The 13,581-nt window shown below is 50.4% G+C and overlaps 1 protein-coding gene across 1 annotated transcript in view; it reads right to left on the minus strand.

Moving 5' to 3' along the window:
- Nucleotides 1-5,825: 5,825 nt before the first annotated feature.
- Agpat4 (1-acylglycerol-3-phosphate O-acyltransferase 4) overlaps nucleotides 5,826-13,581 on the minus strand; it is a 101,191-nt gene continuing 93,435 nt past the window's right edge. Inside the window, exons 6-9 of the mRNA XM_021149365.2 lie at nucleotides 12,593-12,695; nucleotides 10,243-10,318; nucleotides 8,652-8,850; nucleotides 5,826-6,486 (exon numbers count right to left, since the gene is read on the minus strand). Coding sequence (XP_021005024.1) covers nucleotides 6,392-6,486; nucleotides 8,652-8,850; nucleotides 10,243-10,318; nucleotides 12,593-12,695 — 473 coding nt within the window. The 3' untranslated portion in view covers nucleotides 5,826-6,391. The remainder of the gene's footprint in view (nucleotides 6,487-8,651; nucleotides 8,851-10,242; nucleotides 10,319-12,592; nucleotides 12,696-13,581) is intronic.

Consider the following 13,581-nt stretch of genomic DNA (forward strand, 5'->3'; position numbering starts at 1 on the left):
TCTTCATGGTGCTGTGAGTGGAAATAACATCTGAATCCACATTCAGCCATTCTTTGCACTCGGACACGGATACAGTGATTTTTGTTTGTTTGTTTGTTTGTTTGTTTGTTTGTTGTTTAAATCTCATATCCTGTGGCCTTGTTGATTTCTTTGTAAAGTTGTAGTCGCTGCTTTTGTAGGCTCCATCCATTTATCGAGACATGTGAAAATCTAATTGGCAGTCGTGTGAGTCCCCTTTCTTTGTCACCACTGTTCATTTACAACAGTCCCTCTGGATGTGCAGAGGGCTTTGATCTGTGACTCTCGTTTCTGGGGTTTTGGCTCCCTATCAGGGCAGGGTAGCCTTCCTACAGTGAACTGATACTTCTCTGCCTCTGCCTCTGTTTCCTCAGAGATGGCCCAGGTTGGTGTTCTTCGTCTTTTTGGGTCCTGGGTAGAACCCCCCCACAAAGCCCTCAGTCGGGGCTGAGCATCTGTGCAGGGTGGTTTGCAAGTTACTCTGGACTTGCTGCAGGTCTGTTCTGACTTTTATTTTAATGGATCTTAGGGTCTCTACTCAGCCTCACCAAGTCCTCTGGCTTCCTGGCAGATGGTCGTCTGCTCTCTGCCCGTCACACTTGGCGTCCAGATGGCTGCTGTCTGCGCATGCTCCTGAGTCTTCTCTTTATTAGATAAAGGTCTGTCCAGCTGGTCAACTTCTGGTTTCATTAATATTTTCTCTTTTTTTCTGATCTTTATGGCTACTGTCATTCTATATGCTTTGGGTTTAGTTTACCTATCTTTCAGAAAATTGTAAGGGTAGAAGACGCTGAAGACAAAATGCTGATTAAAAAGAATCCACCAGTCTAACAAGCCTATGTCTAAGGGTAACTTCTCAGTAAGAAAACGGGTCGTAGCACAAACACCAAGGCTGGTTGCCGCCGCTACACTCCCCAAAGTCTGCCTGGAAGTCTGCAGAGGAAGGGGACTAATGGTTGGTGTGTGGGTCACATGGTCTTGGTGGCAGCTGCTCAGCCCTGCAATGTGGCAAGAGGACTGCTGTAGAGCAGTAGGCAGTGCAAATGGCGACCAGGTGGACATGCAGGGTACCTGGACATGTGCCACAGCAAGTGTGTGAGGGCCAGAGGACACCTTGCAGGAACAGGTTCTTTCCCCTTCCAACCGTGATGAACTCGTCGTCTCCTGGTGGCAGTGCCTTTACCTGCTGGACACTTCATTAATCTTATTTCTGCTCGGCCCACCGTGCCCAGTAAAGAATAAGAGGGCATATTACAGGCAGTGCATCCTCTGTCCTTTCGCTCTGTGCGACTTGAAAGTCAAGCTTCCTGGTCTGATAAAGTACTTGGCAAGTGCATCTGGCCATCCAAGTGCAGCCACTGCTTCGTCCCCACACCAAGTCACTCTTGTTTGACCTCCCAGAATGCGCTGACAAAGTGATCTGTAAGTCCTGTTCATCCTCCTCCTCACTGCCTCCCCTCCTCTCCCCACCCCCAGTTGTTTCCTCCCCTTAAAGATCATCCCTGTACTGAGTCTTAGTAACCCCCAAGCCTGGGGAATGATTGCGGTCAGGCAGGAGACACCATTGCTCACCCACAGCACCTCTCTGCCCTGAACGCCTCATGCTGGCCCTCCCTTGTTTTGGCCTTTCCTCCTTGACAGGCAAAGCAGTCCAAAAATACCCATCTTAGCTCTCTCCTTCCTGCACCTGTCAGCCATGCCTGTGTCTGCAGGAGGCTGCACCAACCTGGGAATTCAGATCTCTCATCTTCCTGAGTGCTGGTCTTCTCACGGGCAGGGGCTCAGCAGGCTGGAGAGCCTAGCTAAGCCACTGGATTGTGTCCTTAGCTTTTCTTACTGCAAGGCCTTGGGTAGAATGGCCCCTCAAACACCACTGGGGACTGCCAGGTGCCCTGGAGCATGTGGTACATACCTGCCTAAAATCTAGGGAATATAAAAAAGGAAAGCAGTACGTCTACAGTTTGGTTCATTTTGGAAGTCTGAAGGAATCGCCACTTAAGGCCCTCACTGTTCTCAGCCCTCACCTCCTGTATGTTGAGCTCGGTGTAGACGCCAGAACTTTCAAAACTGGCTACTGTAGCTTATGGGGTATGACTGTCTTAAAGCTCTAACCCGTGTAAGCCATGCCGGGTGAAAACCTTTCCTCACACAGCTCTAGGAGATGTTGCTAAACACTGGAAGATGAAAGCAGGCAGCAGATGCATGCCTTTAGTCAGTGCACAGTGTCAGTACTAACCAGGACCAGGCAGCAGCAGGACAGGGACCTAGTTAGTCCCCGGTTATCCTTCCCCTGCTTACAAGCTTGTCCTTGTACCGAGAGCTCAGTTATTTCAGCCTAACCCCTGCTTAAGGCACTTCCCATGATGCTTTAGGAAAGAGAATGCTCAGATGATAGGCATTCTGTGGTTAAGTTTCTAAGCTTGTGCCCTTTCTGTAGTCAGTATTCAGAGGGGCACCTGATGAAGCCTTGGGCCCCGGAGGCTCTCCCAGCCTCAGATGATTTCCTAAAGACTCACACTATTTAGGTGGCATATTTGTAGGCTGTGTTCTTGACCAAAATAATAATTTTAGACAGCTATCACGAAACAGGCCCTTTGCTGGTTGGTAACCAGTGCCATGAACGACATTGGGTGTTTGGGGCCCAGCAGAAATCCAGTGATTCCCTCAGGCCTTAAGCCGCTCTTGTCACGGCTGGTGCAGGGTAGATCAAAGCACAATTTAGCTTTTGGCTAAATTTTTTAAAGTGAGGACAGAGTCGGTGTGCGCATGGTGCTGAGGACGCGATCAGGTGTGGCTGGCATGGTTATGCAGTGCATGTGAGGTGTTGGTGGGCACCAGGCAGGCCAGGGGTTCTGTGCTGATGGAGCCCCTGCCTTTCTGCTTTGTCTGTGGACAGAAGAACTATGTCTACAAAGCCAGCTCAACCCTTCTGCCTGCTATCCACTTTGAAGGTCAGTTTGGAGCCTCATTCATTCTAATTTAAAAAAGGAAACAGTCTCCATCGAAGTCTGGGAAAGCATTTTCAGAAAATTGCCCTGTTATGGGCAATGATTTCAGACATCTTCAAACACTCGATGTTTACCTATGTAAGGAAGAATCCCGATAACAAACATGCAGGCAACTGTCTGAAACTCGTAAGTGATTGTTTGGAAGAGGCAAAGACAAGTCTGAGATGAGAGGCCCTGACTGTCACTGGTGAACATCCCATTTGAGCACCATGGGTCTGCAGGGACAGCCAACCATACAGACCTTGAAAGGGGCGCCAGGCTCCCATCTGTGTAGACACTGGGACCTTTGCATTAAGGCTGTTCACTCAAACTGGCGCCTGAGTTGTCTCTGGGTCCTGAGGCCATGATTGGCAGCCCCTGTCATCATGGCTCAGCCTTGCCTGTGCCGCGCACTGAGTCACGACTGAGCCTGAGGTGTCAGAGAGGGAGCCAGTGCCAACACGTCACCATCTGCTCTACCAGTCTTCAGACCACTTGAGACGTTAAACTTGGGAAGTGCTTTTCACAATGCCGTGGGGAGAACAGGCAGCCCGGAGGCAGCCTCAGATGTAGAGCCATCCATCTTTCCCCCTTCAAACTCCAACTCTCAGATACAAGTCCTGGCAGCACTCTGCCTTCCTCCAGACTGTCCTGGTCCTGCAGGAGGCTTGCTAAGCCCAGGGGCCACCTCCCCACTTAACTTTTATTCTGGCAGGTAATAGAAGTAACATGCATAGTGCTTTGGTGGTGCCTCGTCTATTCTAAAGAACCCAGTGGCCAGCTCTATCCACTGCCTTTATGGACAAGCTCGGAAGCCTGTGTTGAGCCTACTCTGTCCTACTCTTCCTGGTACTGGAAGCTGCCTGTGACCAGTTTGAGCTGAACAGTTACCACTGAAGTTAATATTATGATCAATCCCTCAAACCCCGGTGAGCATAAAGAAAGATGCAGATGTTGTAGCATTTTGAATATCCTCTTCCCTTTCCAAGGTTTTGCTCAATTTAGAAGTGATGGAGTCAAGAGTTATTCCAGGTCTGTGTTAGTTAGCACATGGAAAGAAAATGACTTTCTGAAAAGCTAACGGAGTAGGCTCTCAGTGAGCCTTGGTTCTCCCTGTGGTCATCCTGCCAATATTCTTTCGGAGGACACTGCAAAATCCCCCACTCTGCATCAGGGGAATAGGCTAGGGACAGAGCCAGGCCATGCCAGCATTGAGTCACAGGCTGCCAGGGACCCCCTCACTCAGAACACCACTACCCAGTCAGTCAGTCTTCCTAAAATGTCTCTGACATGCCACCGAAGTCCAGGTCAAAACCAGAGAGACGTGAGCAGTTGTCCCACTGTCTGGTTCTTGCCAGGTACTTCGAGAAGTCACAACTTAGAAGCTACCTTCCTTTCCTTCACCTGATTTATCCAACGATCTTCCATTCTCACGGTGAGCCTCCCATATCCTTGCAGCAACCCAAGGGGTGAATATCATTCCCATTTTACAGATGGGCAGTCGGGCCCATGGAGGCCAGTAGGCTGGATGACCAAGCTGTGCTAGCTCAGGTCCCAGCTAAAGTGGCCTTAGGGTCCAGGGGAGGCCTACAGGGGCTCATGGCAGGGCAGATGTACCCGACTCAGCGCCTGATGTTCTGATTTCTGCAAGCTCGAACTCATCTATGTTGATAATACATTGCCGTCCCTTACCTCAGGTCATCCCCCTTGGCTCTTCAAGGTCATAGTCAGACATGACTATGTATGGCTGCACAGATATTTAAGTCTGCAGTGACTCTGGACAGGATGTGCCTTTGTGGATCCCATGGGCAGCTTTTCTAGGGGGTTGTACCAGGTGGTGTGTGTAGCTCCTCCTTCTTATAACTGATCCCTTTCAGAATGTCGCTGTCTTTTTTCTTCTTGTTTTGTTTGCATCTGGCCTCTGCTGATAACCCTCAGTCTGCGAATGTCTGCCACAGGCCACTCTACAAACACTGCTGAGAAGAGCACCCCACCCCCTCCCTGTGCTATAACAGGAGCCCACCAAAAACTCAGTGTAGAGGAGAGCAGAGCCCCAGATTGGGCTCACCTGTGCTCCTGGGTACCGCAGGAGAGCTGGAGAGGGGTGTGATGCCATTTTGTAAAATGCCCCTGCCCTTGCTTCAAGGGCCTCCCCACTCCTGTGACTGTTTCTGATGTTTTCATAACATTCCGTTTCAAAGCTTAAGACCTTCAAGGCTAGTGGACGCCGTCTCATCAAGACTGTCCTCTCTGTGTCTCAAGGAAGCGCTTGGCTGGTGTCCCAGCATCCTTGTCTTCACTCTGCCCACATCTCTCGCAGGTAATGTCACTGTACTGGTATAACATTGTGGTGCTTAATGCTGCCTATCAAGTCGACAGGATGTAGAGTCACCTAGGAGATGAGTCTCCAGTTGTGCCTGTGCAGGTAATCTAAGATTAGACTAATTGGTTAGGTGGAGGCAGACCTATCATAGCCTCTGGCTTCACTTCTTCATGGGCTGGGGTTCTGAACTGAGTAAGAGAGGTAAGCACTAGCCTTCGTCTCTTCTCTCTGACAAGATTCCTCCCCTTCCTACAGCAATGACCCCCCCACCATGACGGACTGTGCCCTTGAACTGTGAGCCCTAACAAACCCTTCACGACACTGACAAGTTACTACACACACACATAACCCTCAAGTGACCTGTCCGTTTATGTCCCTAACTCAAGCTCCCAGCAAACCCCACCAGGAGCAGAGCTGGTGAGTGGCTGCCATCTGGAATGCCTAAATCCAGGGCAGAGTGGAGGGTAGAGGATTTGTGTAAACACTTGCCACAGACAACCCAGACAAACACTTTAATCCTTTTTCTTATTTGGAGGCATAATTTAGTCATCTTACCCAAAGCACTTTTCACTCTGTCTCCGGCAATTGAGGGTTAGAGAAGACGCAGCACCATGGGGTGACAGGGACACCTTCCCTTCCACCCTGGCCCTGCCCTTCCTTGGAGCCTCCCAGACCCTACTGTCACAGGGTCACAGTGCACACACAACCACACACCCATTCTCCTCATCCCATCTCTCTCTCTCTCTCACACACACACACACACACACACACACACACACACACACNCGCGCGCGCGCGCGCACCCCCCTCCACACACACACGTGTGCAACTGAAAAGAGACATAACCAAAACCACTATATCACACAGGGAGGAGGGGAGGGGAAAGGTCTAAACCCGTCTTCCTTTCACATCCAGCGCTGAGGCAAAACTCTGTGACCAGAGGGGCTGTGGTTTCTGTTTGTCCCAGCAAGGGCCCCCCAGTCTCCATCACTGAGCCCTGCTACAAAGGCTAAGCAGAGGCCAGCCGTCCCCCACGGTTCCCTCTGGAGGTGACTTTTCCACATCAGTCCGTTTGTTTCCGTTTGTTGTCGATGTTGCCGTAGGCAGAGCCCTTGTCGATTTCTGTCACACCAATCATCCATCGAACTCCCATGGAGGCTGCAGGGAACAGGGATGAGCAGTTAGAATCTCAGCACACCCCAGGAGCGCTCTGTCAACAGGAGCCGCTACGAGGCTGTCTGCTCCAAAATGCAAGTGAGTCTGATGGACCATATGACCCCAGCTTTGGGCATTCCTCGGCAGCTGAAAGGGAAACAGGCTGCTCTGTGGGGAGGAGGTTGTGGGAAACAGAATTGCACAAGCAGCACACACCTGTCCACAGAGTTCCCAGAATTCTCTGCTTTCAGCACCACTTTCCAAGGCAAAAATGGTTCTTTGAGACTGTGGGGCAATGGCCTGGGGGGAGGGGGTGCTTTGTGAGGATGCAGGCACTGAATACCCACACAACTCTACCATTGGTTGGACTGGCCACAGAGAGCAAAAATCGCTGGCCCCTGGAGCCCTTGCTCTCTGAAGCTGCGGCTGTCAGAGAATGTGCTGGACCTATCTGGGAATTCACAGAGCCACCAGATGCTTGCTTGGAAACTACCCTGTAAGCAGTACCTCTGGAGGTAAGGGTCGTTGAGCTCCTTGTGTGCCAGGCCCCCTCTTAATCACTGAACACACAGCCTACAGATGCTGTTTATGGCACAGCAGGTGAGCGAGCAGATACAGCCCCCAAATTATGGTGCATGTCACAAAGCTGTAGCATCATGTTCTCTATATAGGCTGCCATGCAAGACCATGCAGTGGACAAGGACACAGAGGCCAGCCTGTGCACATGAAGGGCGGGGCACCAGTGGAGAGGCTGAGATGTAAGGCCTGAGTGGAGTGTCTCGTCAGCAGAAGGGACATAATAGGAAATGGTAAGAGATGTGGACTCTGGTCCAGAGACCTTAGGAAGTAGAGGGAATGCTGGAACAGTGCCGTTCAGGGGAAACACAGGACTGGAGGCGGGGTACAAATGTGTCAGCAAGGACACAAGGTCACTTCTGGGAAAATTTCTGAATGACCACAGCACCCAGGCGGAGCTTGGGCTCCTGGGCACTTACTTCACACCTAGGGGAGCCCTTTCCCATCCCGCTTATTTAAGGAATATAGCTGTCTGCCCCAGAGGACATGGCCCTCCTTTGCCGGCCAGCCAGCTAGTAAAAGCAGAGATGGGATTTCTCCCTCGCCTACAAGCCCCACCAACCTCCTTCCCAGGATCCAACTCAGAGCCTAAAATTAGTGGTCCTGATGGCAGACAGACTGGCTCATGTGCTGGATATGTCAAGTTGCTTACAATGTACCAAGTTTTAAAAAAAATAAAGTGGTTCAGAAGATGCATCTGGTGCAGTGGTTCTCATGACCTGTGGGTCATGACCCCAAATGACCCCTTCATAGGGGTCAACTAAGACCATTGGAAAACTCAGATATTTACACTGCAATTCATAACAGTACCAAAACTACAATTATGAAGGAGTGAGGAAAATGATTTTATGGTTAGGGGTCACTACAATATGAGGGTCTGTATTACAATATGAGGGCTACAGCATTAGGGAGGTTGAGAACCTAGTGGCCTGATTCTTAAGACTGCAGTAGTCACTAAGAGACGCTGTTAGCACCAGGCTCCACATGGAAGTCTGTCCTGAGACACTTCTGACTTCAGCCCCTTGTATTGCCCAGAAACCACAGTACTTTGTTTCAGAGAAATAGTCAGCCTGTTCAGGACATGGACACCTGTCGCCTGGCCTTCAGGTGCCAGGGGAATGTCACACCCAGGTGCTACCAGGTGAATAACCCTTTGTGGAGAATGAAGAAGGCACTTTCTAAGCCTCCTCACTCCTGCCTCGTCACCTGGTTACAGAGGAAGAGTCCCTTAGGGAGGGTCCCGTGTCTGCTTCCAAGGCAAAGAGCCAACAACTAGGTCTCTCAAGACCCATGTCATGTTTCCCTCTAGAAGGCAGGGAGCCAGCAGAGCTGTCTGCAGAGGGTGGGCAAGCAGGGCTTCAGTCCTGAGAGGAGTTTAGAGAATCGCCTCACCATCTGTTTTTTTTGGGGGGTGGGGGCAGTAAGGGGACTCCAGCTCCATGTCACACCATACGGGCTGTGCAGTTCCACCAGGCGCATGTTAGACCCCAGACAGCACTGTGAGGCTGGCCCTTGTGGGAACCACTCAGCCTGCAAGGAGCACCTTCTGACATACATCTGGTACCCGCCAAGCATGCTGGCTTCGCACTCACCCATACAGAAGATGAGGACCAAGCTGGCCAGCGTCACCGAGGAACCACTGCTGACCATGCTAACAAGGAACTGGAAGAAAGGGTAGAGCAGCAGCGATGCCCAGAACAACCAGTTGACCAGAGACCAGGGCCGCCGTGGGGGAACCCAGGGAGTCTCTGGGAAGACCCCTGTCCTGTAGTATTCCTCCTGAAAGGCATCCTGAGGGTCAGAGAAAAGAGTCTCAGACACTGTGCTGGGTTCCAGGTGGTGCCTACTGGTACCTTACAGAAAGTAGTTTGTAGGCAGCTACTGGGGATTGTCAGGGCAGCTGGCGTCCCCTTCCTCCAGTGTCACATGGAGAGACAGCTACCACTGTCTTCCTGTGTGCAGGACTGAATAGCTCCAGCTTGGGGCTGGCAATCCTTGGTCATGCTCACCATACCCAGGCTCTGAGGAAGCATAGCAGGACAGTGGGGCCGGCTGAAGGGAGCGTGGATGAAAGATAACTGAGCTCAGCCCACACACAGCCAAGGATACACTGTCAGCCTGGCCTCTCAACATGCTGGTTCCCATCAGCCTGTCTGCGGTCTTCAGAGACTGGATGACAAAGGGCAAGGGGCCTGCAAGGTACTGCTCACTGGAAGTGCCAGCCCTTGCTTGGGACGATATCCATGAGGTCAAGTTGGGGCAATGATAATTAGGTTCTCCTTGCACCCTGCTTACATCTTGGGAAGGGAGGAGGCTGTGTAAAACCAAGCCAAGCAAGCAGAGCTAGGGAGCTGGACCAGGAAAGGAAAGGGGGCCTTGCAGGACCGAATTGAAGTGACGGAGTTTACGCAGGAATAGTCAAGACCGCATCTGTTACTGAAGTGAGCCCTCCAATGGGGAAACACGATAGGCATGGGGAAGACCCCAGGGCTATGGGACCACTGATGTATAGTATACCGGTAAACTGTCCTATGTTGTCTGTGCTTAATGAAGGGGATTCTGGGAACAAAGAGGTGCTCGCTCTCTCTCTCTCTCTCTCTCTCTCTCTCTCTCTCTCTCTCTCTCTCTCTCTCTCTCTCTCTCTCTCGTCTCATTGAGCTTGCTTATGTCAACTGTCCTCCATAACTGTGCTGGATGGCTGGCCCCTGACTGCAACAGGGAGGAAGGAAAATAGCAAGCAGCTCAGAGAAATAGAAATGTGGACACCCTTGAGACCATCTCCACGGTAGGTGGACAGAAAGAGGAAGGCGGAAGTTCATCCATGAGCAGGGAGCTCCATTGAGGACTCCTGCATGTTCAGGTGATTCCTCCATGAGGATGCTCGCTGCAGGTCTTTCCCCTCCTTTTGATTACTGCGCGGCAATAAGCTCACTCACTTGAAACCCATTGGGCCAGCTGCTGTTGTTTGTTCTTTGGACCACACAGAACAGCCATTACTAATCTGTTGGTCCACTACATGCACGTACGCGATGGTTTTGCTATCTGTGAGGCCACCTAACAATGTACTTCTGCCATGTTCTTCCAGTGCTTGACATGTTGATCCTTTGGGACACCAGTAACTGGCTCCCGGTGCCCACCCATGAGAACGGCATCTCAAACCCTAAACCCCGCAGGAGCACTCACCTTCTCCTGGTAGAGCTTGTGTAACCAGGCAGAGCACTTGTCCTCATCTTCCGGAATGTCCTCCATGGGGATCCTCCTGCCAAAGCAGAGAGCAGGCGGCTGAGAGTAGCGACCACACCGAGCCCCCAGGCCACTGGCTGACTGACAGTTTTGGCTGCAGACTAAACCCTGGGGAGGAGGCAAGGGGGGCAGTCCATGGCCAGCAGAAGGGTCAAGTCAGTGACAGAGAGATACTGTCAGGAGTGGGGGGTCTCCCTCTCTCCGCCTTCCACCTCCCCAAACCCAACACTGCTTCCGCCCAAGAGAACACTGCTGCTCTGTGTTCCTTGTGATGCAGGCCGATAGGTGCAGAACCCATGCATATGGGACAACCAAGGAGCAACAGTAATGGCGGACCATCTCACACGCAGCTCCTTTGTCCTCCACTGGGGCACAGCCACATTGAGGCAGGTGCTGGAAGGTCAGGCATGTGAGAAGGGCATCGGGACAGAATAGAGACCTCTGAGTTACTCTGCCCAGGAAATGAGCTCATTGGCTGGCTGGCTGGCTGGCTGTCAGGCTGGGCGGGCAAGGGTGCCAGGCTTATCCATTAGCAAAGAGCCCACTTTGAGCAGAGAGTAATTTTCAGAGTCCCCTCTCCATATGCTCTCAGGCTACTGGCTCTTCAAAGATGACGTCTTGAGGATGTCTGCTTTGGTCCACGGACAAGTTGTCACAATTTCCCACGAGACATTTCACACCCCATTGTGCCCAGAAACTTATCAGTAAGGACACTGAAGCTTCTCTGAAAGTGTCCTTTGACCTTTTTGGTCCCTGAGTGTTTCCACGAAATCGACCTTTCTTTCTGTTTTTTTTTTTTTTTAATTTTTTTTAAATTAGATATTTTCTTTATATACATTTCAAATGCTATCCCGAAAGTTCCCTATATCCTCCCTCCGCCCTGCTCCCCTACCCACCCACTCCCACTTCTTGGCCCTGGCTTTTCCCTGTACTGGGGCATATAAAGTTTTCACTACCAAGGGGCCTCTCTTCCCAGTGATGGCTGACTAGGCCATCTTCTGCTCTCCGATTGCAAGTAAGCTCACTAAATATGTCTCAGGAAAAACCTTCACGAGGCCTTGCGAAGGTGTCTTCACTTGGCTAGCTGGGCCTTAGGGAGTTTTACTCTTTTTAAGCCTGTGCTGGACGGTAGGGACCCAGATGTGTTGATTCTTTATACGGCACTGCAGTATTTACTTAGAATGTCCCAGTCGTATTAAGTGGGTCACTACACACAAACAGGTGTGATGGGCTGCATAAGGACTCTTCCCAGGTGGACATGAACACTTGCTGGCTTTCATAGGTGAACTTGAAAGGATCACAGTTGGCTCTGTACTCTACACCAGTTCCCACATATACTCCAGAAAACTACAGTTACTAACACCCACCCACCCCCAACCCTTGTGGATGTCAAACGATCTTGCACCCCACAAGAATCCAGCTCCACTCTGTCTCTGGTCGTGGGAGCAGGGGGTGGAAGTCGGCTTGAGGAGCTTCTTGGGCGGCCGTGGTTGATGGTGCTTCTTCCTCATGTTGTGGAAAAGCTGGAGCAGTTAGTTCCAGGGACTTACCCCAGGCTGGCAGTCCACAAATGCAGGTGTATATTTAGACATTTTGAGTGACGTGACAGAGTTGTGATTTCATTGCGGTGTACTGGCATTTGGCATCTGAAGGGCTCTTTACCCAGAAAGCTCTGTACCATCTGTCTGCTTGTATGAGGATGTTTCAGGGGCTCCTGGATGGCCTTCAAGATGACTACGGCATAGGGAACCAGCGCCACCTGACCCAACGCAGACTGGGTTTTAATGCATAAGGTCACTGACTTGTTGAGCAAATGGCCCTGTGACTTCCTGCCTGCTACAGCTTCCCATTGTCATTCCACTAGTCTTGGTGACATTCTAGAAATCAAGGGGCACATTGTGTAAGCCATTAAGCAGGCAATAATAATAATAATAACAGAAAAGAAAGAAAAAAAATGGCTTGTCTTTGCAAAGAGCAGATCCATCTTCATAGGAAAGGTGTCCACAAAGAATGACTGATAGTGAGTACTGGCCTCCTGTCTGTCCACCCAGAGCTCTGGGAGGGGAGCGAGGCAAGCTGAGCCAAGCCAGTTAACAGATTCGAAGGAGCTGGAAGGGAAGGCATCCTCCCCAGGGTGTGCAGTAGGTGTGCTATGCCTCCTGAGTTCATAATATAAATAACTGGGGAGAAGTTCAGTGGGAAGCAGACGTTTCTGGAGGCTGGACTCCTTGTCATTTAGCACTTAGAAACAAGCCCTCCCTCTTCTAGGAAGGAAGCAAGGCCAGCTTACCTAACGTAGCAGTCAGCGTGATATTTCTTTCCATTTAAGACTCCCAGCAGTGTTGGGTTTTCATTGTTTCTGAAATTGAGTGTACAGTCATATACAGCTGGGACTATAAGACAAGACAAACAAGGTAGTATATAGCAGGTGAGGCCAGTTCTGCTTGGTAGTCACACACACACACTGGAAGACATACACACGCCGTAACCTGTCTACCAATGACACGCGTGATAGAGACCTCTTCCTTGGGTTTTTCTAGATTGTTCACCCGCTCTACATTGAACATGTATCTTTTGTAATCAGAAAGCCAACTGTAAGCGAGTCATGGAAACAGAGTAATTCCTGTGGTCATGTGGGCTTTAAAGCAGTCATGACTGTCAATTCTATACTGATAAGGACGCTAATAAGCGACTTTCTAGTAGGCAGAACCTACTGTAGTCACAAATACCGATATTTGAACAAATATGGGTAGGAGATGAACTAGGTTCATCTAAGGATGTGTCTGTTATAGAACGATAGCCATCATTTATAAAGTTATCAAATAGCATTTCTTTTTTTTTATAAAAGACTTACTTTGTAACAATGTGGGTGCATGTCTCTGTGGGCACATGTATACATGAGGCCTGAAGAGAACATTACATCCCCTTTGCTGGATTTACAGGCAGTTGTGAGCCACCAGGTAACAGCAGTGAGAACTGAATTCCAGTCTTCTGCAAGGGCAGTCAGCACTCGTATCTGCTAAGCCATCTCTGCAGGCCCAGTGTAACCCTTTCTGTGAGCATTTTTGTGCCCTCCCAAACTGAAGCAGCCACAAAGTCAGGGTGTCACATCTAAATCCTGGAGGGCAAAGGTAGCGGCCAAGTTAATAGTCCTATTCAGTGGTGACTCCTTGGGAAACCTACCACCCATGCTCTCCACGCATGTGTATGTATGTATGTGTATGTATGTGTGTGTATGTATGTGTGTGTGTATGTATGTGTGTGTATGTATGTGTGTGT

The sequence above is a fragment of the Mus caroli genome, chromosome 17 (genome assembly GCF_900094665.2).
Source record: "Mus caroli chromosome 17, CAROLI_EIJ_v1.1, whole genome shotgun sequence".
Classification (NCBI taxonomy): Eukaryota; Metazoa; Chordata; class Mammalia; order Rodentia; family Muridae; genus Mus; species Mus caroli.